At 40.5% G+C, this 26782-nt stretch overlaps 1 protein-coding gene across 1 annotated transcript in view; it reads right to left on the bottom strand.

The window, feature by feature from the left end:
* Positions 1 to 5638: 5638 nt before the first annotated feature.
* Positions 5639 to 26782, bottom strand: part of ADGRA3 (adhesion G protein-coupled receptor A3) — a 130208-nt gene continuing 109064 nt past the window's right edge. The window contains exons 15-19 of the mRNA XM_074951601.1: positions 26068 to 26192; positions 24900 to 25023; positions 22446 to 22591; positions 9155 to 9250; positions 5639 to 8975 (exon numbers count right to left, since the gene is read on the bottom strand). Of these exons, the coding sequence (XP_074807702.1) occupies positions 7733 to 8975; positions 9155 to 9250; positions 22446 to 22591; positions 24900 to 25023; positions 26068 to 26192 (1734 nt within the window). The 3' untranslated portion in view covers positions 5639 to 7732. The remainder of the gene's footprint in view (positions 8976 to 9154; positions 9251 to 22445; positions 22592 to 24899; positions 25024 to 26067; positions 26193 to 26782) is intronic.

Below are 26782 nucleotides of genomic sequence, written 5' to 3'. Positions count from 1 at the left end.
ATACAAAAATTGACATGTCCAGGCTGGTACCATCATCATCATCTGGTCCTCGTTCTGACATCTAAGAACTTGGGGAATTAGTGGAATGGGCAGGAGGGAAGCATATAGCAGATCCTTTCCCCACCAGATGAGAAAAACATCCGTAAGACAGTGTGACCTCACTTCTCCTCTGAAGCAAACCATGGGACACAGTGTTCACATTGGCAGCGAACAGGTCCATGGCAGGGACCTCTTATTTTAGAAATATCTTATCTAGCCTGAGTTCTTCATGAGTGAAGCCCTTCCTGATAAGCTGATCTGCCAAGATATTCTAGGAACCCAGCAAGTGAAAGACTAGGAAGTTGATTTGATAAACGAAGCACCTGTCCTATAGATATATTGCTTCCTGACATAAAGGGAAAGATCTCTCTCCCTCGTCTGTGTATACAGTGCATTGTTGTAGTATTGGGAGGAAATGCCCAGGAGAGGGAGTAGAAACAACCTGGAGGTGTGACATGCAGCAGACTCTGCCTAGGACCACAGGCCCTGAATGTGAAGATTGTCTAAATGGACATCCTAGCTTGGTTTGGATTCATCAGCCACAAGACTTTTTAAATCATAGAATCACAGAATATGAGAGTTGGAAGAGACCTTAGGAGGTCATCTAGTCCAATCTCCTGCTCAAAGCAGGACCAACACCCACTAAACCATCCCAGCCAAGGCTCTGCGAAGCCGGGCCTTAAAAACCTCTAAGGATGGAGATTCCACCACCTCCCTAAGTAAGCCATTCCAGTGCTTCAACACCCTCCTAGTGAATAGGGTGGCAAGTGAAACAATACCTTGGCAGATGTTTCAAGGGTGTGTGTACACCAAACCAGGGAAGTCAGTACTTTGAAAGGAACTTCTACAGGTAGGTCCATGCTGTGTAAACTGATCTCAACCATTCCTGAATAGGACAAAAACATGTAAGTACAACCTGTCATGTGACCCAGCAAGCTGAGGCAGATTTTCCACAGAGGTTCTTCTTTCTGAAAGATCTCAAATGTGATGATTCACCATACAAAGCCTTCCTTGAGGAAGATATGCTCTTGTTGACCGAGAGTCCAACATCACTCCTATAAGCTCTATCAGTAAAGTAGAGGTGAGAGTGTATTTGTTGCAACTGATTCTGAGGCTTAGTCAGGAAAACTGCCGGAGAATTATGTGAACGTCTTTGAAGACCTGCTGTGATAAGTGACCTTGAATCAACCAATCATGAATTTAAAGTTAAATATATATGTGTAGTCCTTGTATCCTCAGGTTAGCTGTTACCACAAATAAGCATTTAGTAAATACTTGTGATGCCATGGACGCACCAAATGGTAGGACTGAGTTGGTAATGAAGGCATTGACAATAAAACATAGGTGCTTCCTGTAACCTGGATGGATTGACACATGGTAGTAAGCATCCTGCAAGTAGAGAGCTATGAAACAATCCATGGTATCTAAAGGGACTTTTGCATAAACAACTAATTTCAGTTTCAATGCTCTTTATCTCATTTTGATTCTTTTCCTTTTGTGTGTTTCAATCAATACATTTCTAACCTTTGGCATTAATTTTATAGTGTGTTTGCCATGCTACTACATAGGTTAAGGTCTCTCTATACCAGCCCCAGACCTTGCTTAACACTGCTCAATATTGGACAATGACTAAGTTATGTTAATACTGTGAACCAATACATTCCATCTAAATCCATACAACAGTGGTACTGACAAAGACAATCCAGTGCATGATGATAATGATCCAGATTTCTCAGCAGAAAAAAGCTTCCTATCAAGATGCGGTCTGTGAAGCAGACAGTATCAAGGTCACTGGTAGTGATGTAATCACCAATGGCCAAGGAGTAACCATGCGGTACTGTACCAGGGGAATGTGACTCTGCAGCCTCTGAAGACTCTTCATGCCGGTCAGATTTCAGAGGAACAGGCTTGGACAAGTCAGAAGAGTAGACTTCTTGTCTGGTACTGAGGACGGTGACCAATTCTGAGCCCCATCTGAAGGTCTCTGCTGCTTCCAACCTTGCACAATAAGTGTCAATTACTAACCCAAAGAGATCTGAAGTGAAGGCTTGGAACATTTCTCAGACGCATGTCTTGGTGTCAGAAGACCACAGAGCTCCCAGAGTAGCATCTCCTGTAGCTAGAGTACTGAAAGGAGATAGGCTTTGAGGTGGCAGCGGTAGATTGTTTTGGAAGAGTCAGAGATGCTTTTTCATTGATCTTGCCATTAAAAAAAACATTTTTCCAATGGATGTCACAAAGTTTTACATGTACTTAGAAAAGAATACACACATTGAATATTTGACTGGGATGAGATTTCCCTAGACAAGAGATATTTAGTATGCCCCCTATTTACATGCATAGCTGTCTCACAGGCATGGCAGGTTTTAAAGTCCATCAGACTTGCACCTCAGAACCAAGCGAACCTTTTTTTGTTACTAAGTCTATATTCCTATTTCTATTTCTTCCCCAGTGGGCTTAAAGAGAAACCTAACTAAGAAATAATAAGAAAACTAACTCGAAAAACCCAAACCTCATCTAAGCATCTATGGGGATGCAGAAGTACATTGTGTAACTCCATCTCATTGCCACAGACAGTAAGAAGGAACTGCTTGGCAACTGGGGCTGCTCTGCATTTTATACCCTTGTGGGAGGGAAGGAATGCAAGGTCATTCAGGGGCATGTGCGGGTCCAACAGATACAGAAGGGAGGAAGTTGGGTGTGTGCACAAGGGAATTACTCCTGGGGGAATTCTGCGCCCCCATGGGGGCGCAGAATTCATACCTTCTGCAGACTTCTTGGCTCCCTCACAGAAAAATGGGGGAGCAAAGAAATCTGTGGGGAACACATGCCCCTTCCCCAGCAGCTCAGGCATGTCTGCTGGGAGCAGCGGGCAGCAGAGAGCAGATCACCGAGGGGGGCAGGAAGGACGTTGGGCATACGTGGAGAGATGTTAAGGGGGTGGGGCTGAATGCCTGCCTGTGTGCGAACAAGTGAGAAAGACTCACTTTGTCCCTCTCCCAGCATTGCTGTTGCTGCATCCCAGGCTTGGAGGCATAGGGGTGTGTGAAGCAGGCTCTGTCCCAGAGGCAGAGCAGAAATGTAACAACTGAGGCAGGCTACTAATGCTCTCATTGTTACTTAATTGTTCCCATTCTTAGTCAATTAAGGCTCCTTTACCTTGCCAGAGAGGTGTAAAGGAGCCTTCTTGTAAATGACAGTAATGGAATCCTCAGCTAGGAAGGTCTATGTGCTTTCTCGCTTTTTTTCCTGTGCCAGAGAGGCATAATGGGGTTAGATTATAGCTCAGGATCTATTTTACTTACCCATTAAAAAAATGCAGGACAATGATTAGCAAAACTGTATGACTTTCATGTGTGAAAGTCTGAGCCATTTAAAACATTCTACTTTACAGAACACCAAAATAAAAGTACTGTAATTTAAATGAAAATCCAGGATTATAACTGGAATGCAGGGTATTGGTTACCAAGTATTTGTAACTTAATTTTCATGTGTTTAGGAAATGCTGAACAGTTATTGTAATATTTTTTTCAGTATGGTAGTTTAAATAAATTACCAAAATAAGTGAAACTGGTATGATTATATTGCATTATTTTGACAAATAAAACATGCAGAATTTTGGATTTTTTGGTGCAGAATTCCCCCAGGAGTAGGGAATGTTGTATGCAAAGGAATGTAGGGGGTGCAAAAAGCAGGAGAAAGCTGGAGTTTACACTCTTGCTGCCTTGCATTGCTCTGGTGAAACAAAGCAGCTGTAAATCCCGCTGAATTGACCATTATGCTTTGGATGGTGTGTGCTGCTCAGGAGTCGGGTGGCCATCACAGTATACCAGTGAATCTGGCTATAAAAAGTTAAAATAAAAATAAAACAAGGTTTATATTTCTAATAACTCAAAAATATTAAATATCACATAGTAACATTTTCTTTCCATTTCTTATTTAGTGTTCATGTATCCATTTTGCAATTTAAAAAAAACCCCAAAACCTATAGGAATTCTCAGACAAAAACTACATTAAGAATGAGTTACGGCTGAAGTACACATCATAAAATACATTACAAAGATGTTATAATTATGGCCAAGTCAATTGTTATAACCCACACAATTCAGAGTTTAAGTTACTTAAAAGAAATCCTAACACACTGAAGTTTGAGAATGCAGTTAGGGAGCCCACATAATTTTAATGCTGCCTTGTTGTGAGAGTATAGTGGGGTAAAAAACAAAACAGACCAACCTAATCTGGGACCACAATCACTAAAATCATGGTTCAGAATTATAATAATGGGTTATCATCTGGGGTCACTACAGTGCAAAGTTAATATTGTTTGGAGGCACTAGCCATGAACTTCTATATGTAACAGGTTTAGAGTTCTTTTAAGATTAACTCCAACTCTGAATTTCCTGGGTTGAAAATTCTTGCTTTTGGGATAATTTTAATATTTCCAAAATATATTTTGCACTAAATTACTAACATATATTCTCAACTATAATTCCATCTTAATATTGCTATTGTCTCAGGATATTAATGGAGATGCATACAGGATATTAATGGAGAAACATGTATAATACCTTAGAAATTTCAGACCAATTAATTTGTCACTCCTCCAGATACAACTTTGAAATGTTAAAAATAAATAAATAAATCAAGGGATTCTGACAAGTTATGAATTGCAGTTCACCACTCATGGAGCATATTTACATTGCAACTTGAAAGGAGTAGTTATGACGTTATATGACTGAGGGTTTGTCTACACTATCAAGTTTTGTTGACAAAACTTATGTCGACACCCAAAAGTCGACAAATCAAAAGTTGCCAAAGGGTGTTCACACTTGCTCCCTCTGTCAACAGATCATGTCCATATTGGGGACACCATCATCGACAGGGTGAGCAATGTACCATGGGTATGTATCCCACAGTGCAATGTTGTGGGAAGGAAGAGCTGATCGCTGTGCATCTTGGGATTCTCTCCGAGTTCTCCCACAGCCCTTTCAGCTGCCGAGATCAGCATCATGAGGAGCTTTGGGAGCTCTCGGGGTTGAGGAATGGCAAAACAGCACAGCAGTCTGTCCCCCTCCCCGTGCAGCAGCTGTCTGCCTGCTGCTGTGTTCCTAGTGCCATTGTAGTGTATACGTTCATGCTGTTTTGTGCTGTGTTCCTAGTCCCATTGTAGTGTATACGTTCATGCTGTTTTGTCACCAAAAGGCAGTTTTTGGCGACAAAACTTGCCAGTGTAGACAAGCCCTAAGTGTACCAGGCCCTTTGTGTTTCCCTGCTGGAGGCCCCACGGTCCTACTACACCCTGCCCCCGGAAAGGAGCTGTGAAGGTGGGTCCTCCAGGCCTGCCGAGAAAGGCTGCACTGAAGCAACCAAGCAGGCTTAGATAAAAGTAGATGCAAGGCCTTAGCAGGTCAGTTCCTGGATTGGGCCAGAGGAGCAAGGAAGGGTGCTCCTCTCTGGCCAAAGGAGCTCAAGGGACAACCAGAGTTTAGCTGGGAGAGCAAGAACACGAGATCTTTAACCTTAAGGTAAGGGATTAAGATAAAGGGGGCAGGTGGGAAGAGGCCCAGTAACAAATGAATTCAAGTGAGTGGCTGCTATTTACAGGGTCCTGGGGTTGGAACGCATAGTAGCAAGAGAGCCCGGGCTCCCCCACTGGTCAAAGGTGAAGTAGTGTAAATCCCGAGAGGGGACAGGCTTGTTTGGAAGCCTGAGTGAAGGGTTGAATTTAAATGGCCCACAGCAGGACCAAAGACCCTAGTGAGGGCAGAGAGACTTCATTTATTGGCTTCTTTACTACCTCAGAAGGGGTTCTTTTGGACTTTGCGACTTGGCCGGAGTGCTGAAGACCCGCCAAGAGAGGCTGACAACAGTCAGGTGGCACCAGAAGCAGGAAGAGGCCTGCAGTACCACATGCAGCAGCAGAAGGTGCTCAAGAGGTGAGTGCTTTCCCCAATTATATGCTAGTACTGTACAACATCCAAAAAAATCTGCTAACGTATGAATACAAAAAGCTTTAGATACTAGATCAACAACCAACAAGTAATAAATCACAAATGACACTTTGCATATACAGCTACAAAATCTTCAAAGCAGCAAAGGAATAAGCTTCACAGACTGAAACATTATACTGTCTTCCAGTCCCCACAAACTACCAAAATATAGAATGATTGTTGAGATATACTCCATATAAACAGAGTGAAATACAGGAAACTAAATATATACCTATTAGTTCTAAAACTAACACTAATTAACTAATTAACACTATTTGGCCTCTCTTTCATATTCCACTTTGCACCATATTCTGAAAAATAAGCAGTTTAACTTTTTCAAATTAACTGTGCATCATTGTGGTGATTCAAATATTTTTGAAATTGCTGCCCAGATGAGTATAATTGAATTAAAAATGGCATTTTCATCCAGCTGTCATTTCTCCCCACTTTGTTCTTAGTTCCTGTCAATTTGATGACACTATAAAGGCCACTTCATGGTTTACTAACTTTCATGTAAGTTAGTAATGTCAAATAAAGAAGAAGCAACTATTTTGTTACACAGCTGCTTCTTAATATTAAATTAAAATGCTCTGAAAGGAAACTAGTGACTGGAGATTTCAGTGACATCAACTAAATTGCAGGGGACTACCAGTCAACATTTGAGGGACAGGTGAACTCAAAGGCCCTGATTCTGCTCTCCCACTGGTGTAAAAATCAAAATTGGAGCATCTAAGTGGTAACTGTTTACTGAGATATTGCTATCACTCTTTCACAAGATGGCAATAGAATGTGTTTTCAACAGGAGATGCTGAGCTCTTTTGAAATCTAGCCCTAGTCGTGGGTGATGAGCACTCCTGGTTCAGATTATAGAAATGATAACATCTAGAATTACTACAATTTACAAATGAACATAATAGCTTGAGGAGATGGAAGGCCAATGAATTAGGGACTGTGCTATGTACAGATATCAGCTGGCCAATATCAGCTAGAAACATTAAGGAAACATAATTATACATTTACTACATAATTCATTTTTACTACATGAAAACATGACTAATTTATATATCACTTACAAAAGTGAGCTTGGAATTTCAACAGAATTGTCTTTAAGTCACAAATCTTTTATTTTTAAAAATTTCGTTTCTCTGTTTCATTCAAACTTCAGGATTAATGCAACCAGCTGCATTACATGTGAAATATCGGCACTTTTAGAAACCGTTTTTTTTGTTTTGGTTTTTTTAAGCAACTAAAAGCTGTGGTAAAATTCCCAGACATTGAAATTAAGTAGTAAATCCAAAAAGACACACTATATCTAGTAATCTTGACAAAACAAATTTGCACATTACATAATGCTTGCTGGGAAAATACTCTTTAATACACATTTTAATACACACTTGAAATGTGCTGTGGACACATCTGGGGGGCTATCTGTAAGAATTTCTTAAAAAGTTCTGGTCTGCATCTCAACACTGGACCTGATGCTTAAAAAAAAAAATATATTCACAAAAGAGAAAAAGTTTCTTTGTAAAAAACACCAAAGATACTCCCAAAATGTATAAAAAACTTTGCACGGCAGATTCTCTTTTCTCCTCCTTGCATGAAGTACCAATTGTTTGTAAACAGTTTTTAAAAGCGTTAATAGCTTTAGGGAATGTGTGAATCACAGTTCACATGAATTTCTCTCATGAAGTAGTACAATATTGCTACACAGTAGTTTCATGTTTCCATAACCCAGTCCTAATATTGCCAGTGCTATCTGCAGTGAGCAAGGGTCCATCCTGTCCACTGCCTTTAAGTTGTCCATTCTGAATGGCTAAATTTAAGCCATATGATTTTTGCTGGCTTTCAAGTTCAACTACTATTGGTTTCCTCAGAACATCCTTTTTGTTGTTTGTAGCAATGGGTTTTTCACTATTTTTATTGCTTTTTGGAAGTGTACTGCAAGCATCGCTGCTATCTTGTTGCGACTGGTTATATTGGCGTTCTCTGTATGCTAAATAGGCTCTTCGACTCCTTGAATGTCCTTCACTGTTGCTTTGTCGATTTTTAGATAAGCTATTTTGTACACTTCCTTCCACACTGGTGGGGACATCGTATGCATACTCCCTCAACACTGTAAGCCTACTTGCGCGATGTCCCTTACTTCTGTTTTTATGATGCCGGCTTTGGTGTCCATTTGTTCGAAACTGAATCTCTAATGGAGCCACATGCATTTTGATGTCATTGTCTACTGAATGCTCAGTCAGACTGTTATCAAGCTGAGGACCTGTGTTCAGTGGTAAAGAATTAGGATGGCATTGAGCTGCTGCAGCCTGTATGTTGGTTAGTTTACAACCTTGAGAAGAATTTTTTAGGCTTGATGCACTCTTATTAGTGCACGAAGATTCCGCACTGCTGTTGGTACACTTAGGAGTCTCTCCATTAGTCCCACTGGAATTGGAGGGCTGAACATTAACTTGCACTGAGTATGTGCTCCTTCCAGGACAGCAGGCTGTTATCCAAGCATGCCTGACATCTTCCCTATTAACACAATGATGCATCATAAGAAAGGCACTAAGGCTTAAACATGTGATCCCAAAAAAGCAACTAACAATCAAGTCCATGGGATAATACAGAGAAACTGCCAAGGCCCCGAAAATCCACAAAGCAACATACAAAAACAAAGCGAGGCTTGCTCCCAGAAGCTGAGCTTGAAAACTGTGCTCATTCTCCAAAGCTGATGTGGAAACCAGTGAGACTGACACTGAATCCTGATGATTCAGGTCCCCATGTTCACTGGTTGCTAAACGCTGCTGTTCCTCAGCTGGCTCTTTAAGTTCAAATTTGCGTTCAGGGTGTCGTTTCAATTGTATAAAGATGCTGAGAAAATACATGCAGTTTATGAAAATTATGAAGCTAGCTGGTCCATAAAAGGCTCCTAAGCTAGGTTCCCATGTCATCCAGCAACTGGAAAAAAACACAAAAAAAGATAGCACATCAAGACAGATGACCTCTCAGAAGTCACAATATTTAAGTATCATTTTGAACTGTTGAAATAAGTCTTGGCTATGTGGCATATCTTCCAAAAAATGACAACCAAAAATCATAACAATTTATTACAAAGCTGTCAAATATCCAATACTCACTATGGTGCATTAGGCCTGCTGCCGTAGTTCCTGATGTTAGCTGCTGCTGTTATCCCACAAACTATGATAGGGATTCCTCCGCCAATAAGGTAGAATCTAAAAATAGGGCAAAGTTATTAATGGTTCTTCCAACAGTTTAAAGAGACTTTATTTAGCCACCATGAGCTAAAAAGGCCCTTAAGAAAAGGCTAATCATAGAATCATAGATTTTAAGGTCAGAAGGGACCATTATGACTGTCTAGTCTGACCTCCTGCACAATGCAGGCCACAGAATCTCACCCACCCACTCCTGTAACAAACCTCTAACCTATGTCTGAGCTATTGAAGTCCTCAAATTGTGCTTTAAAGACTTCAAGATCCACAGAATCTTCCAGCAAGTGACCCATGCCCCACGCTGCAGAGAAAGGCAAAAAACCCACAGGGCCTCTGCCAATCTGCCTTGGAGGAAAATTCCTTCCTGACCCCAAATATGGCGATCAGCTAAACCCTGAGCATGTGGGCAAGACTCACCAGCCAGACACCCAGGAAAGAATTCTCTGTAGTAACTCAGATCCCACCCCATCTGACATCCCATCACAGGCCATTGGGCTTATCTACCGCTAATAGTCAAAGATCAATTAATTGCCAAAATTAGGCTATCCCATTATACCACCCCCTCCATAAACTTATCAAGCTTAGTCTTGAAGCTAGATATGTCTTTTATCCCACTGCTCCGCTTGGAAGGCTGTTCCAGAACATCACTCCTCTCATGGTTAGAAACCTTCATCTAATTTCAAGGCTAAACTTCCTGATGGCCAGTTTATATCCATTTGTTCTTGTGTCCACATAGGTACCAAGCTTAAATAATTCTTCTCCCTCCGTGGTATTTATCCATCTGATATTTATAGAGAGCAATCATATCTCCTCTCAGCCTTCTTTTGGTTAGGCTAAACAAGCCAAGCTCCTTGAGTCTCCTTTCATAAGACAGGTTTTCCATTCCTCGGATCATCCTAGTAGCCCCTGTCTGTACCTGTTCCAGTTTGAATTCACCTTTCTTAAACATGGGAGACCAGAACTACACACAATATTCCAGATGAGGTCTCACCAGTGCCGTGTATAACGGTACTAAACACCTCCTTATCTCTACTGGAAATACCTCGCCTGATGCATCCCAAGACTGCATTAGATTTTTTCACAGCCCTATCACATTGGTGGCTCCTGGTCATCCTGTGATCAACCAATATTCCGAGGTCCTTCGCCTCCTCTGTTACTTCCAAGTGATGCGTCCCCAATTTATAACAAAAATTTTTGTTATTAATCCCTAAATACATGACCTTGCACTTTTCACTATTAAATTTTATCCTATTACTCCATTTTACAAGGTTATCCAGATCTTCCTGTATGATATCCCAGTCCTTCTCTGTATTGGCAATACCTCCCAGCTTTGTGTCATCCGCAAACTTTATTAGCATATTCCCGCTTTTTGTGCCAAGGTCAGTAATAAAAAGATTAAATAAGATTGGTCCCAAAACCGATCCCTGAGGAACTCCACTAGTAACCTCCTTCCAGCCTGACAGTTCACCTTTCAGTGTGACCCATTGTAATCTCCCCTTTAACCAGTTCCTTATTCACCTTTCAATTTTCATATTGATCCCCATCTTTTCCAATTTAGCTAATAATTTCCCATGTGGAACTGTATCAAATGCCTTACTGAAATAGAGGTAAATTAGATTAATTGCATTTCCTTTGTCTAAAAAATCTGTTACTTTCTCAAAGAAGGAGACCAGGTTGGTTTGACACGATATACCTTTTGTAAAACCACGTTGTATTTTGTCCCAATTACCATTGGCCTCAATGTCCTTAGCTACTTTCTCCTTCAAGATTTTTTCCAAGACCTTGCATGCTACAGATGTCAAACTAGCAGGCCTGTAGTTACTCGGATCACTCCCCCCCCCCCTTAAAAATAGGAACTATGTTAGCAATCCTCCAGGCATATGGTACAACCCCTGAGGTTACAGATTCATTAAAAATTTTTGCTAATGGGCTTGCAATTTCATGTGCCAGTTCCTTTAATATTCTTGGATGAAGATTATCTGGGCCCCCCCCCCGATTTAGTCCCATTAAACTGTTCAAGTTTGGCTTCTACCTCGGATGTGGTAATATCTACCTCCACATCCTCATTCCCATTTGTTGTCCTACCATTATCCCTAAACTCCTCATTAGCCTCATTAAAGACTGAGGCAAAGTATTTCTTTAGATATTGACCATGCCTAGATTATCCTTAACCTCCACTCCATTCTCAGTGTTTAGTTGTCCCACTTCTTCTTTCTTTGTTTTCTTCTTATTTATATGGCTATAGAACCTTTTACTATTGGTTTTAATTCCCTTCGCAAGGTCCAACTCTACATGGCTTTTGGCGTTTCCCACTTTATCCCTACACGTTCTGACCTCAATAAGGTAGCTTTCCTTGCTAATCCCTCCCATCTTCCACTCCTTGTAGGCTTTCTGCTTTTTCTTAATCACCTCTCTAATATCCAGGTATCATCCACCTGAAAACCAGATACATTCCCGGGTTTTGGAAACTTTAGATGGTGCTTTACTGAGAAAAGTAAGGTCAGTCACAGGTAGCTAGCTGGCAGATTGGGGCTTTGGTGAAATCATTACCCTCAATCTCAAGGTTTCCCTCGTGATATAACCTGCCTTCACCTGCTAACAATTGATGGCTTCTCCCTCAGACTGGGAAGAGAAAGGGTAAGTCATGTCAGTGAGTCAGGCCCAGGAGGAGTTGTCACAGAAGCCAGCAGCAGAGTGCAGAGAGCCAAGGCAGTAAGCTATCAACCTGGGGAAGGTTGTTAATCTTTCATCCTTTTGCTTAGGTGCTGTGTTAAGTTTGTTACTGGCAGATCACCCATATCGGACAAGGAAAGAGATATTATTGTATATGAATTCTCAAGCATTTGCAGTTTTGGAGAAGTCCTGTTCTTCAGAAAAGGAGGAGGATCTCAGACACAGCAGCAGCTTATTTCACAAAACAAAATTTTGGTGAAAGTGTTCAGGGAGCTCTGGGGATAGCACGCATGTATGTGTGTGCAGGGGGGACTTGGAGGAGCTCTCTGGGAAGGAGGAAGGAGTTGGAGGGGCTCAAAGAAGCAGGATGGAACAGAGGATGGGGGGGGGAACTAGGGCAGCTGACAAGAGAACAGGCATAGACAAGGGGCTCATAGCCTGTATTAACACCAACTCTTAAGCAACAAAGGGCAACTCTGTTGCTAAGTGTAATCCACTGGCTCCCTGTTTGAATTTGGCCCAAAGCAAAGTCCTGTTTCTACATTACATGACCGTAAATGGGTTGGTGTTCCTTGTTATTTCAGTGACTGCCTCACCACCTGTAGCCCTCTAAGGCAGATGCATGACAAAAGGGATCTTACTGACTGACTTGCTGGGGACAGAGCGTCCATAACAGTGGGTCATTGACTAGCTTGCCAGAGGACATCAGAACGAACCCAACTCTGAGTATATTCAGCTCAAAAAGTGAGCTGAGTATATTCACCTCTTCCAACACACCCTAAAACACCACCATAGTAAGAATCTCACAGGGACACAGAGTAAAAGGAAGGAGGAGTCATCAGAGGATAATAAAAAAAAAAGATAGAAAGGAGAGGAGGAGGTGATAAAAGGGAAAAAGTGTGAAAATTCCTGAGCCAGGCGACCAATTAGATCAAATGAGGATATTCTGAGTGCTAAGTAAGTTGATAAGCACAGCTTTTAGATATTATGGTGCTAGAGGCTTCACAAACATTAGCTAATTGCTCCTCACAACGTTCCTGGTAGTTCGGTATTATTCCCAATTTATAGACAGGGAAACTGAAAAGACATTATGGCTAAAATTATCAAAATTAGCTCCTTAAGTTTGTTTTTCAGGATGTAAATTAGCAACCTGATTTTCAAAGGTGCTGAATGCCTCCTCTGACTGAAGTCAACAGAAGTTTAGGGTGCTCAGCATTTCTAAAAATCAAGCCACTTATTTAGTTGCCTAAGTATGGATTTAAGTACCTAACTTCAGATATCCAAACACTAGTCTTTAAGTGATGAGGACTCTTGGTGGTATGGACAGAGAGGTTAAGTCACCTCATGTCATACTAAGCCAGCAGCAGCAGAGGAAGGATTATATTTGAGACTGACTCCCAATCCCATGCCACACTAGTTGCACCTTAAATATGTTTAAAAAAAAAAAAAATCAGAAAAGGCAGCATAGTTCCTAACCTGAAGAGCCTGCAATCTAAAACAGAAAGATGGCGTGATATGGAAAAGGAACAAACAAGAAGTAAGGTGGCCAGATGGTTATTGGTACATATAGTATCACATAAATGTAGGGCTGAAAGGAAACTCAAGAGGTCATCTAGTCCAGCCCCCCTGATCTGAGGCAGGACCAAGTAAATCTAGACCATCCCTGACAGGTGTTTGTCTTACCTGTTCTTAAAAACCTCCAGTGATGGGGATTCCACAACCTCCTTTGGAAGCTTATTCCAGTGCTCAGCTATCCTTATAGTTAGAAAGTTTTCCCTAACAGCTAACCTAGAGCTCTCTTGCTGAAGATCAAACCGATTTACTTCTTGTCCTACCTTTGTGGACATGAAGAATAACTGATCACCGTCCTCTTTTTAACAGCTTTTAACATGACCCACCACCCCCTCTTTTCTCAAGACGTAACATGCCCCATTTTTAACCTTTCAACATATATCATATTTTCTAAACCTTTAATCATTTGTGTAGCTTTCCTCTGGACTCTCTCCAATTCGTCCTCATCTTCTTAAAGTGTGGTACCCAGAACTTAACACAGTACTCCAGATGAGGCCTCATTAGGCAATTAGTTCCTGTGTCTTGTATACTGCTCTCGTGTTAATATACCTCAGAATATAAGGTTTTCTTCACAACTTCACCAATTGCTGACTCACATTCAAGCTGTGATCCACTACAACCCCGAGATCCTTTTCAGCAGTACTAATGCCCAGCCAGTTATTCTGCATTTTGTAATGTGCATTTGATTTTTCCTTGTGCTATTCTTTTGCACTCATCTTTAGCAATTTGTTCATGTTTCCACTTTTCATAGCTTTGATTTTCAGGTAATTAAAGAATTCCTGATGGAGCCATATTGGCCTCTTACTATTCTTCCTATCTTTCCCTCACATCAGGATAGTTTCCTGTTGTACCTTTAATAATGTCTCTGAGAAACTACCAGCTCTCCTTTTTCTCTTATATTTTCTTCTCATGGGATTTGACCTACCAGTTCTCTGAATCCATTTAAGTTGGCTTTTTTTCAATACCATTGTCATTTTGCTACTCTCACTCATTTCCTTCCTTTCCTAAGAATCATGAAGTCTATCATGATCAGTCTATCTATTCATGATCACTTTTTTAGAGTCACTACCAATTCCTCTGTTAGTCTTGATAATGCAATTTTAACCATGAGACCTTCTTTGCTTTCCATTGTGATAACCATAAAATATAAGCTCCACTTTCTGTTGGAGGAATAAATTTATTTTTAAACTCTTTTGCCATTCTTGTACTGAAGACTGACAATCTCCATAACAACTGTAATTGCACTTTTTCCGAAAAAAATTAGTAATATAATAATCTGTATGAAATTATTTGGTATTAGGGTGCATAACAGATAGAAATAAATGAAAGGTAAAGTAGTTTTTGAGGTCCTGCAACAGATGAAGAGAGGGATGGAAACAAGCACAAAACGGGAGAAAAAATGGAAGACAGATACAGACAAGATGAAACAACAAATTCCTCCAAGCCTATGCTAGGGCTGTATCATACAGGCCAAGAGAACCTACCTTTCTATCAGCCTCCACAGAAGCTTTCAAATCGCACCCCAAGGAGTAAATTGAATGAATCCTGAAGGTATGTCTAAACTGGAGCTAGGTGAGAATTCCAGTTCAGGTAGACAGACATACCCACACTAGCTCTAATCAAGCTAGCATGCACGTATAGCAGTGGTTGCATGAGCAGTAGGATGGACTGGCCATGCAGCATACAATTCTATGTGAAACCCTAGGTACAACCTTGGACAGCTAGTCCCTCCTATCACTTGTGCCACCAATGTTACACTTTCCATTTTTAACTATAACAGGACCGCTTGGAAATAGTGACCATAATATAACAACATTTAACATTCCTGTGGTGGGAAGAACACCTCAACAGCCCAACACTGTGGCATTTAATTTCAGAAAGGGGAACTATGCAAAAATGAGGAGATTAGTTAAACAGAAATTAAAAGGTACAGTGACTAGAGTGAAATCCCTGCAAGCTGCATGAACAATTTTCAAAGACACCATAATAGAGGCTCAACTTAAATGTATACCCCAAATTAAAAAAACAGTGAAAGAACTAAAGAAGAGCCACCGTGACTTAACAACCATGTAAAAGAAGCAGTGAGAGATTAAAAAGCATCTTTTAAAAAGTGGAAGTCAAATCCTAGTGAGGTAAATAGAAAGGAGCATAAACACTACCAAATTAAATGTAATAAGAAAAGCCAAAAAGGAGTTTGAAGAACAACTAGCCAAAAACTCAAAAGGTAATAACAAAATGTTTTTTAGTACATCAGAAGCAGGAAGTCTGCTAAACAACCAGTGGGGCCCCTGGACGATCGAGATACAAAAGGAGCACTTAAAGACGAGAAATTAAATGAATTCTTTGCTTCAGTCTTCACAGCTAAGGATGTTAGGGAGATTCCCAAACTTTGTCTTTTGTAGGTGACAAATCTAAGGAATTGTCACAGATTGAAGTGTCACAAGAGGTGGTTTAGAATTAATTGAGAAACTTAACAGTAACAAGTCACTGGGACCAGATGGCATTCACCCAAGAGTTCTAAAAGAACTCAAATGTGAAATTGCGGAACTATTAACTATGGTTTGTAACCTGTCCTTTAAATCAGCTACTGTATCCAATGACTGGAAGATAGCTAATGTAACACCAATATTTAAGAAGGGCTCTAGAGGTGATCCTGGCAATTACAGACCGGTAAGTCTAACGTCAGTACCGGGCAAATTAGTTGAAACAATCGTAAAGAATAAAATTGTCAGAAGAACATAAATAGAAGAACATAAATTGTTGCGCAAAAGTCAACATGGTTTCTGTAAAGGGAGATCACGTCTTACTAATCTATTAGAGTTCTTTGAGGGGGTCAAACAAACATGTGGACAAGGGGGATCCAGTGGACATAGTGTACTTAGATTTCCAGAAAGCCTTTGACAAGGTCCCTCACCAAAAGCTCTTACGTAAATTAAGTTGTCATGGGGTAAGAGGGAAGATCCTTTCATGGATTGAGAACTGGTTAAAAGACACAGAACAAAGGGTAGGAATAAATGGCAAATTTTCAGAATGGAGAGGGGTAACTAGTGGTTTTCCCCAAGGGTCAGTTCAAGGATCAATTCTATTCAACTTATTCATAAATGATCTGGAGAAAGGGATAAACAGTGAGGTGGCAAAGTTTGCAGATGATACTAAACTGCTCAAGATAGTTAAGATCAAAGCAGACTGTGAAGAACTTCAAAAAGATCTCACAAAATTAAGTGACCGGGCAACAAAATGACAAATGAAATTTAATGTAGATAAATGTAAAGTGATGCACACTGGAAAAAAATAACCCCTACTATACATACAATATGATGGGGGCTAATTTAGCTACAACTAATCAGGAGAAAGATCTTGGAGTCATCGTGGATAGTTCTCTGAAGACGTCCACGCAATGTGTAGAGACAGTCCAAAAAGCAAACGGGATGTTAGGAATCATTAAAAAAGGGACAGAAAATAAGATGGAGAATATCTTATTGCCCTTATGTAAATCCATGGTATGCCCACATCTCGAATACTGCATACAGATGTGGTCCCCTCATCTCAAAAAAGATATACTGGCATTGGAAAAGGTTCAGAAAAGGGCAACTAAAATGATTAAGGGTTTGGAACAGGTCCATATGAGGAGAGATTAAAGAGGCTAGGACTTTTCAGCTTGGAAAAGAGGAGACTAAGGGAGAATACGATAGAGGTATATAAAATCATGAGTGGTGTGGAGAAAGTGTATAAGGAAAAGTTATTTACTTGTTCCCATAATATAAGAACTAGGGGCCACCAAATTAAATTAATGGGCAGCAGGTTTAAAACAAACAAAAGGAAGTTCTTCTTCACTCAGCACACAGTCAACCTGTGGAACTCCTTGCCTGAGGAGGTTGCGAAGGCTAGAACTACAACAGGGTTTAAAAGAGAACTAGATAAATTCATGGAGGGAAGTCCATTAATGGCTATTAGCCAGGACGGGTAAGGAATGCTGTCCCTAGCTTCTGTTTGTCAGAGGGTGGAGATGGATGGCAGGAGAGAGATCACTTGATCATTATCTGTTAGGTTCACTCACTCTGGGGCACCTGGCATTGGCCACTGTCGGTAGACAGGATACTGGGCTGGATAGAACTTTGGTCTGACTCAGTTTGGCCATTCTTATGTTAACAAGCTGGTTCAATCAGAGCTAGTACAGGTATGTCTATCTGAGCTGGAAATTACACTTTTCAGCTCCTGCATAGACATACGCTGACTCTCTACAGATTGCTTCAGAACCAACGGCTGCGAAAAACTATCATTGTACTCTGCTGATGGGAACACACATTTGGAAAGTCTTCCCAAGCAACCTATATCCAACCTGCCTGCACCCACCAACCAATAGACTGTCTCCCAAAGTTCAGTATATTCACGCATCAAGATGTTCTGGACATCCTAAAGAAATCGTGACCCAAGCCCTGTGAATCCAACTCTTGCTTTTCCTGGCTTCTGAAAGAGTCATGAACTGGTATCACTCCTGACCAAAGTAGCTAACAACTCATTCAGGGAAGGAATCTTTCTTTCCTCCTTCAAATACGCAACAGTCTGACCAACACTGGAAAAAATCTACCCACCCTGGATACATTGACTCTAGCCAACTAGCACCCTGTGTCAAATGACCTATTCCTGAATAGTCTCAGAGAAGCTAGCCCAAGGCCAACCACAAGCTCATCTAACTGAAGTGAATATCCTAGATCTGATGCTATCTGGATTCAGGCCAGCGCATGGGATGGAAACAACTTTAGTGGCACTGATGGATGATCTCCTGTCAGTCCATTGTTTAGACTTGATCCTGAATTCTTCACTAACACTATGCTCTCACCTAGCAGCACCCAAGATTAATGCTTTCTACCAAATCTGGTTGGCGACTGTCTCATCCTCATGGACGGTGACCTGGACTCAGTTATGCATACCTTTGTCACCTCTTGGCTAGATCACAGTAATGCAGTAAACATGGGCATGAGCCTTCAGGCCTTAGGAAACACCAACTGATACAGAACTCTGAAGCACATCTCCCCAGCAAGATAGGCTACCACGACTATATCAAACCTGCCCTCCACTTTCTACACTGGCTTTCCACAGAATGTCAAATCAAGTTCAGGATCTCAGTCCTTGTCTTCAAAGTGTTCAATGGTCTGGGCCAGGATATCTAAAACATCACCTAAAGCTCCAGAATGGAGACCATGATTGACAATTTTGCTCCTCAGGTACAATCTAACTCTCCACAATAAGGGTAAAAGTTCACCTGTGTGGGACACAAAACTTTCTCAGGGGCCAACCCGAGACCGTGGAATGAAATCCCCCAGGAATTAAGGACCACCACAAACCTCCACTTTCTGGTCTACATTCAACATGCATTTCTTTGGTCTTGCCTTCTCAAATACAGAATCATAGAAGATTAGGGTTGGAAGAGACCTCAGGAGGTCATCTAGTACACCCCCTGCTCAAAGCAGGACCAACCCCAACTAAATCATCCCAGCCAGGGCTTTGTCAAGCCAGGCCTTAAAAACCTTTAAGGGTGGAGATTCCACCACCTCCCTAGGTAACCCATTCCTGTGCTTCACCACACTCCTAGTGAAATAGTTTTTCCTAATATCCAACCTAGACCTCACCCACTGCAACTTGAGACCCTTGTTCCTTGTTCTGTCATCTGCCACCACTGAGAACAGCCTAGCTTCATCCTCTTTGGAACCCCTCTTCATGTAGTTGATAGCTGCTATCAAATCCACCCTCAGTCTTCCCTTCTGCAGACTAAATAAGCCCAGTTCCCTCAGCCTCTCCTCATAAATCATGTGTCCCAGCCCCCTAATCATTTTCATTGCCCTCCGCTGGACTCTCTCCAATTGGTCCACATCCTTTCTGTATGGGGGGCCCAAAACTGGATGCAATACTCCAGATGTGGCCTCACCAGTGCCGAATAGAGGGGGATAATCACTTCCCTCAATCTGCTGGCAATGCTCATACTAATGCAGCCCAATATGCTGTTAACCTTCTTGGCAACAAGGGCACACTGCTGACTCATATCCAGCTTCTCGTCCACTGTAATCCCCAGGTCCTTTTCTGCAAGAACTGCTGCTTAGCCAGTTAGTCCCCAGCCTGTGGCAGTACATGGGATTCTTCTGTCCTATGTGCAGGACTCTGCACTTGTCCTTGTTGAACCTCATCAGATTTATTTTGGCCTAATCCTTCAATTTGTCTAGGTCACTCTGGACCCTATCCCTACCCTCCAGCATATTTACCTCTCCCCCCAGCTTAGTGTCATTCACAAACTTGCTGAGGGTGCAATCCATCCCATCATCCAGATCATTAATGAAGAAGATGTTGAACTAAACCCGCCCGAGGACTGACCCCTGGGGCACTCTGCTTGATACCTGCTGCCAACTAGACACTGAGCCATTGATCACTACCTGTTGAACCGGACTATCTAGCCAGCTTTCTATCCATCTTATGGTCCATTCATCCAATCCACACTACTTTAACTTGCTGGCAAGAATACTGTGGGAGACCGTATCAAAAGGTTTGCTAAAGTCAAGGTATATCACATCCACCACTTTCCCCATATCCACAGAGCCAATTATCTCATCATAGAAGGCAATCAGGTTGGTCAGGCATGACTTGCCCTTGGTGAATCCATGTTGACAGTTCCTGATCACCTTCGTCTCCTCCAAGTGCTTCAAAATGGATTCCTTGAGGTCCTGCTCCATGATTTTTTCAGGGACTGAGGTGATGCTGACCAGTCTGTCATTCCCCGGATTCTCCTCTTTCCCTTTTTTAAAGATGGGCACTATTATTTGCCTTTTTCCAATCGTCCGGGACATCCCCCGATCGCCACGAGTTTTCAAAGATAATGGCCAATGGCTCTGCAATCACATCAGCCAACTCCCTCAGCACAGTCGGATGCATTGCATCCAGCCCCATAGACTTGTGCATATCCAGCTTTTCTAAATAGTCCTTAACTTGTTCTTTCACCACTGAGGGCTGCTCACCTGCTCCCCATTCTGTGCTGCTCAGTGCCTCATTCTGGGAGCTGACCTTGTCTGTGAAGACCGAGGCAAAAAAAGCATTGAGTACTTCAGCTTTTTCCACATCATCTGTCACTAGGTTTCCTCCCCAATTCAGTAAGGGTCCCACACTTTCCCTGACCACCTTCTTGTTGCTAATATACCTCTAGAAACCCTTCTTGTTACCCTTCACATTCCTTGCTAGCTGCAACTCCAATTGTGCTTTGGCCTTCCTGATTACACCCCTGCATGCTCAAGCAATATTTTTATACTCCTCCCTAGTTATCTGTCCAAGTTTCCACTTCTTGTAAGCTTCTTTTTTCTGTTTAAGCTCACCGAAGAATTCTCTGATAAGCCAAGCAGGGCACCTGCCATATTTACTATTCTTTCTGCACATCAAGATGGCTTGTTTGTGCTCCCTCAATAAGGTTTCTTTAAAATACAGCCAGCTCTTCTGGACTCCTTTCCCCCTCATATCAGCCTCCCAGGGGATCCTGCCCATCAATTCCCTGAGGGAGTCAAAGTGTGATTTTTTGAAGTCCAGGGGCCATATTCTGCTGCTCTCCTTTCTTCCTTTTGTCAGGATCCTGACCAGAACCATCTCATGGTCACTGCTGCCCAGGTTGCCACCCACTTCTACTTCCCCCACCAATTCCTCCCTGTTTGTGAACAGAAGTGTGTGTGTGTGTGTATTTAAAAAGCTTCCAAAAAGAGATACTCTACTGTACACACTTCTTCCCTTGGTGAGAGGATGAGTGAAGAAACATGACAGATGTTAGTCACATTGCTTAATGATGTACTGGAAGGTGCTCACATACTATAATGATGAGCATGGTATAAAAACCTATTTAGAATAGTTTTATTTATTTATTTAAGGAAAATTTGCTTAAAAGTTACTCAAGGAAAGCAAAACGAACACTTGCTAACTCTTGCATTAGTTATTTAGTAATTACCTCCTACTTTCTCTGATTAAATGGATAAACTAGGTATTTCTGCCCTCAACTGTTAAACATAATATAATTCAATTTTATCCAATGTTCTCAATAAGAAAAGCACTTTCATATTAGCTGCTGATTTATCAAATTTCTGAAATAAGTGTTCCATTTGGCTTTAAATGGAAACGAAGCCAATCAACTTCTGCCACCTTGTGGAGAATTCTGGGTTAGCAAGGTTTAATTAATATTGATATGAGTTCAGCACAGCTCTGGAATAAAACTTTTTAATGCTAGATTAAAATCATAATTTTCAAGTAAAGAAGACACTACAATTTACTTGAAGAAAAAATAATTATATTTCAGTAATTTTAGAAGACATGAAGAAAATCTTAACTGAAATGCATTTTTGTAATTTTCTTATTTACCAAGTACTAGTAGCATGTCTAACACATTTTTCTTCTCTAATCACAGAGAATTTGCTGAACAGTTTCGTCTGGAATTGAAGCAATTTTTTTTTTTTTGAAGTTCCAGTGTTTTTAAAACACAGGACTAGGAGTCAGTAGATGTATGGTGAGATTTTCAAATTAAATGGGAACAGTGTGAGACCAAAGCTGAGCACTTTTGATAATTCCACCCCAAAATCCCAATCCAAAAATTCTGCTACTGCTATCACGTAGGATCTTGGGTAAAAAATTTCATGACTCTGTGCCTCAGTTTCTTAATCTGTGAAACAGGAATACCACCCTCCTCTAATAAGAATGATCCTATTCCTCAACTTCATGATTGTTTTGGGGCCTATATTAATAATTTGGAAACAGCTTTGAAAGCCTTGCAACAAAGCTATTGTAAGAGTGCCAAATATTATAGCACTGTGTTACTGGATGTTTCCCATGATAGTATTTCCCACTTCATTCAAAGCACCCAAAATTATGTTTAGTTCAGAAATTCTAACTGAAAGACATACGATAAAGCAGACATTAAACAAAACGGTGCTCTCACCTGAGCATTGGTCTAGGTGGAGGAGGTGGCTCATCAGGATCTTGACACCTCTTCGCTTTTTTAGTAACTTGTTTGTAGATGTTACGAGATGTCACTCCCAGCCACAGTAGTGTGGCAAGAGTAGAATAATGCAGAATTATCCCAACCTTGAAAATAAAGGTTAAAAACACAAGCTTTACTAGTTCAGACAAAAGAATCTTTTTATAATTATTTATACAACACCTAATGCACCTGAATTTTTTTAAAAGTTCAGCTCTTCTACAGAATATTTTTGTTTTATTTTGGCTTAGTTTTAAATGACAAACCACCTAAAATGATGGTTTCTTACATGAATGGATTAGGCATTTAAAAATAAACTGAAAAACAGGTACAACATTCACAAATGTAATAACATTTGTTATAAACCAAATATATTTATAACTTATGTAACACATACGTTTTAAAAAATGTCAATATAATGTTACGGCTAGACATTTAAATACAAAAAAGTGATGGAACAGCAAAAGTAAGGTTCTTATGGTAACTATCTTGTACACGCTGCATGTAGTGGGCCAGAAAGTGGTTGGCTAACAAGATAACCCACTGACTTTAATGTAAGGCAACCAGGAGCCACAGTACATATATTTGGATACAAATTTAACAGTCTTAGTCATTCAAATTAATAGATTCATGGAATTAGTATGAATTATTATTAGGAAAACAGTAGCTTAATTCAGACTTTTTGTGATTACATATGTAACGTTAAAGGTGCATTGACTGTTTACTTTTCTAAAATTAAATTTTCTTGGGTGGTGTTTAAGAAAAAGAAAAAACTGCCTGTGCCCACTGAAACTTTGAATTTCACACTTTTATTGAAATGAATGAAGGGGAGCAGAGTTCACACATCACTTTAGTGACAGCAACAAAAAAGGTAGAAATGACATGTATTGTTTCCTGGAAGATGAGTGCGAGTGCGTGCATGCACCTACACTGCACCTTTTTTTGTGTACGTGTAGTTCCCCTAGCACAGGTATAAATAGCAGTGCAGACAGTGAGGCATGGCTTAGCTGAGTAAAGACACACATAGGATGTGGGTGTGAACCTGAGTATATACCCTACATGGCTCTCTACTTGTCTAGGATGTGCCTCCTCCTCCTACAGTGCTCTTTTTAAAAAACAAACAAACAAACAAAAAAAACAGGAGTAGCGTCACACTGCCTCCCTACCGCTGGAGCCTTTCCCTATCACAGGAAAAGACTCTGGAAGTAGGGAGGCAGTGGGAAAAGACTTCAGCAGTTCCCTGCTGCTAGAGGCCTTCCCCTTCCAGAGAGAGAGAGAGAAATTCTAGCAGCAGGGCAAAGCTCCAGCAGTGGGACAGCAGCAGGAAAAGGCTGAGGATTTTTGTTATTGAACCTACGCTGCCCTTTTGAATGGTCAGCCTTATATATAGGAAATTAAAAGGAAAATGAATGTGTCGTGAAAAGTAAGTATTTTCTTTAGCCACTCCAGGAGTCACCCTAATATTCAGAGTGAGTTTTAAACTGGATGTAAGAAACAGAAATGATAAAAATTCAAGAAACATTTCACTGACATTGATACAAGATGGCACCTGCTATTACAGCTGAAACCCTGAAACTGGCTTAGACATGACTTTCTGAGCTCAAACATCAGCCTCAGTAGAGCTACAAACACTCAAACCCTATATAAAACGAACACTCTGAAATTACAAAAGATCACAGAACAGATGAAACTGGTGGCTTTTATTTATAAAAACCACTGGTCTTTGAAGTGGAAACAAATCCTAAAAAGGGAAGGAATGAGAAGTCACTTTCTCATTCTGAGTAGAATAATAGAACTGTAGGGCTGGAAGGAACCTGAAGAGATCATGTAGTAGGAAAAAGTAAATAGTCTACTACTTTTTCCCGCATATGGCATACAAAACCATGCACAGTTCTTGAAACAACTGATTTTAGAATTGATAGCCTTTAGAAATAAAACCACTACATAAAGGAACTTGAGATACTACCTCCAAAACTCTAAAAAACCACACATGTATTCTCTTTCCCAACACCCAGTCCTATTAATCTTCCAGTTTTCAGATTGGCTCCAATTCTTTCCCTCATGAGTGGATGAAGATATATGAAACCTCTATCTGAAGCCAAGATTTACTGCTGTTTTGCAAATCATATAGAGGAGTGATGAAGCTGGTAACTTCTTTCCTCAAATGGAATCAGGTATGATTGTTAAAAAATCCATGCTCTGTTTACATAGCAAATTTAAATAATTTCCATATAGTGTTGCTAAGCAAATTTTGGCTTTGCCTTATCTTTCTCTGAAGAAATTAGGGTAAAATAATTGAGAGAATATTTGCTAAAATATGACCATAATTCAATATTTTAAAAATAGCCATGGGTCATGTATGTATATTTGATTACGATTTCTTACATTTCTAATCTTACTTCTGTGTTTACTTACTGCTTGGCAGATGCTGGTGATTTTGGTCTGAGTTATACCTCCAATAAACATCACACATGTCAGGAAAATATGGAAGCTCAGGTTAACTAACATATGCCAGCTTTTAACGCTGATCCTGATCACACTGTTAAATAAAAATATGTTAGTCTATATAACATATAATTACATGCTTCTCTTTCAGAAACACAGTTTTGGCTCCTAAGTACCTAATCCTTTTTGAACATGAGACTTAGGCATTGCTGTGCTCAGCGCTGCAATGCTTAAATACCTTTAAAAACTGGTCCTCAATTCTAAAGAGGGGTTTCTTACTTCATGTACAAGGAGGAAAGAAATGTAGGCATACATAGTATTAAGGCTTAGTTGTCAAATCCAATTCCATTTAATCATGGATATTTGCACCAACAATTTGTTTGCAGAAGCAAAATATTCTGATACAATTCTGTGATACAAAATGTACCAGTCAAAAAGGAGGTCTGACTGAACATTTGGGCTTTAGTATATAAAACACTATTTGTGATATGGTATGTATGAGAGGCATGTATGAGACTTTTCTGTAGGATTTCTAAACCTAAAGGATAATACGTGACAACATTCTGAAGTGTGTACGAGTCTGAAGCTGGCCTTTTAAAACTTAGATTTTGACAGGGCTCTGTACCATATATGCCTAAGCTAGTAATTCATTTATGTACATTTATGCTTCACAGAATTCAATTGTTTTTAATACTGATGTTTATTTTTAAGCATTTTTTCAATTTTCTTCGATTTTCACGTTCACATTGGGGAAATTATGGTGGTTGTCAGACTATTATTCAGTGACAAGAGACGTTGAGATTCAATTAGTTAAAGCTTTATAACCATTAAAACAAATTGTCAACAGCACATGTCAAAATATACAGAGTAAATATTTAAAGACAGCCTTAAATCAAATTCTGAACTTCTCAAGCAGTATTTTTCTTACTTTGCCTATATGTAAATTTGATCATCATTAATGGAAATATTTTTTGTTCATTTGCATGTGTACGATAAAACTGACATTTACTGGGGAAAAAAAACTGAATCCTTCCAAGCCTCTTTATATTAATGTTTGCTTGATTTCATCCAATAAGTCTAAGTGTAAGTGTAACTTGGGATCTGCATTAGCTGAATCTCCATTGTTTTTATTTCTTACCTATGGTGGTATATATAGCTGACTATGATCATCAAGAGGCACATTAGCAGAACTATAGAAGTAGCATAAATAACTGGATGCAAGAGAGCAGCTGGCTGGGTATACAATTCACCTCCTGCCAAATCCTGACAGAAAAAAAAAAAAAAGAAGTGGCATTAGTCAGCTTTTTTCTCCCACTTTGGTGATAGGCAAAATAAGTAACTGGGACTTTCATTTAAAAATCCAAAAGAACATACAGGGAATATATTTCAAGTCATACAGTAAACACATAGTCAAGTTTGCAAGTCACGGCAGTTCAGTGTGAATGAAATCATAAAAGCTTTAACACAACATTTTAACTTCATGTATTCAAGTTTAATTAAGTAAGCAATTTACAATGGAGCTATTAGGAATTTACCTACTTTATTGTTAAAATACATTCAACCAGGGCCGCCTCTAGGATTTTTGCCGCCCCAAGCAAAAAATTTTTTGGCTGCCCCAGCTTTTTTTTCCATGGCTCGCCCCACTCTGCACCAACTCCACCCCTTTCCCAAATCCCCAGCCCTGCCTCCTCCCCTGGGCATGCCACATTTCCCCCCGGCATTGCTTCCTGCAGCTTCCCCCCTGCAACTCCCCGCTCTAGCTCACTTCTGCTCCGCCTGCTCCCCTGAACATGCTGTCGCTCCACTTCTCGCCCTTCCCCCTCAGGCAAGGGAAAGGCAGCGCATTCAGGGGA

Source organism: Natator depressus, chromosome 4 (assembly GCF_965152275.1).
Source record: "Natator depressus isolate rNatDep1 chromosome 4, rNatDep2.hap1, whole genome shotgun sequence".
NCBI lineage: Eukaryota > Metazoa > Chordata > Testudines > Cheloniidae > Natator > Natator depressus.
Note: the sequence above shows the minus strand (reverse complement) of the source record. Positions and strands in the feature narration are given on the sequence as shown.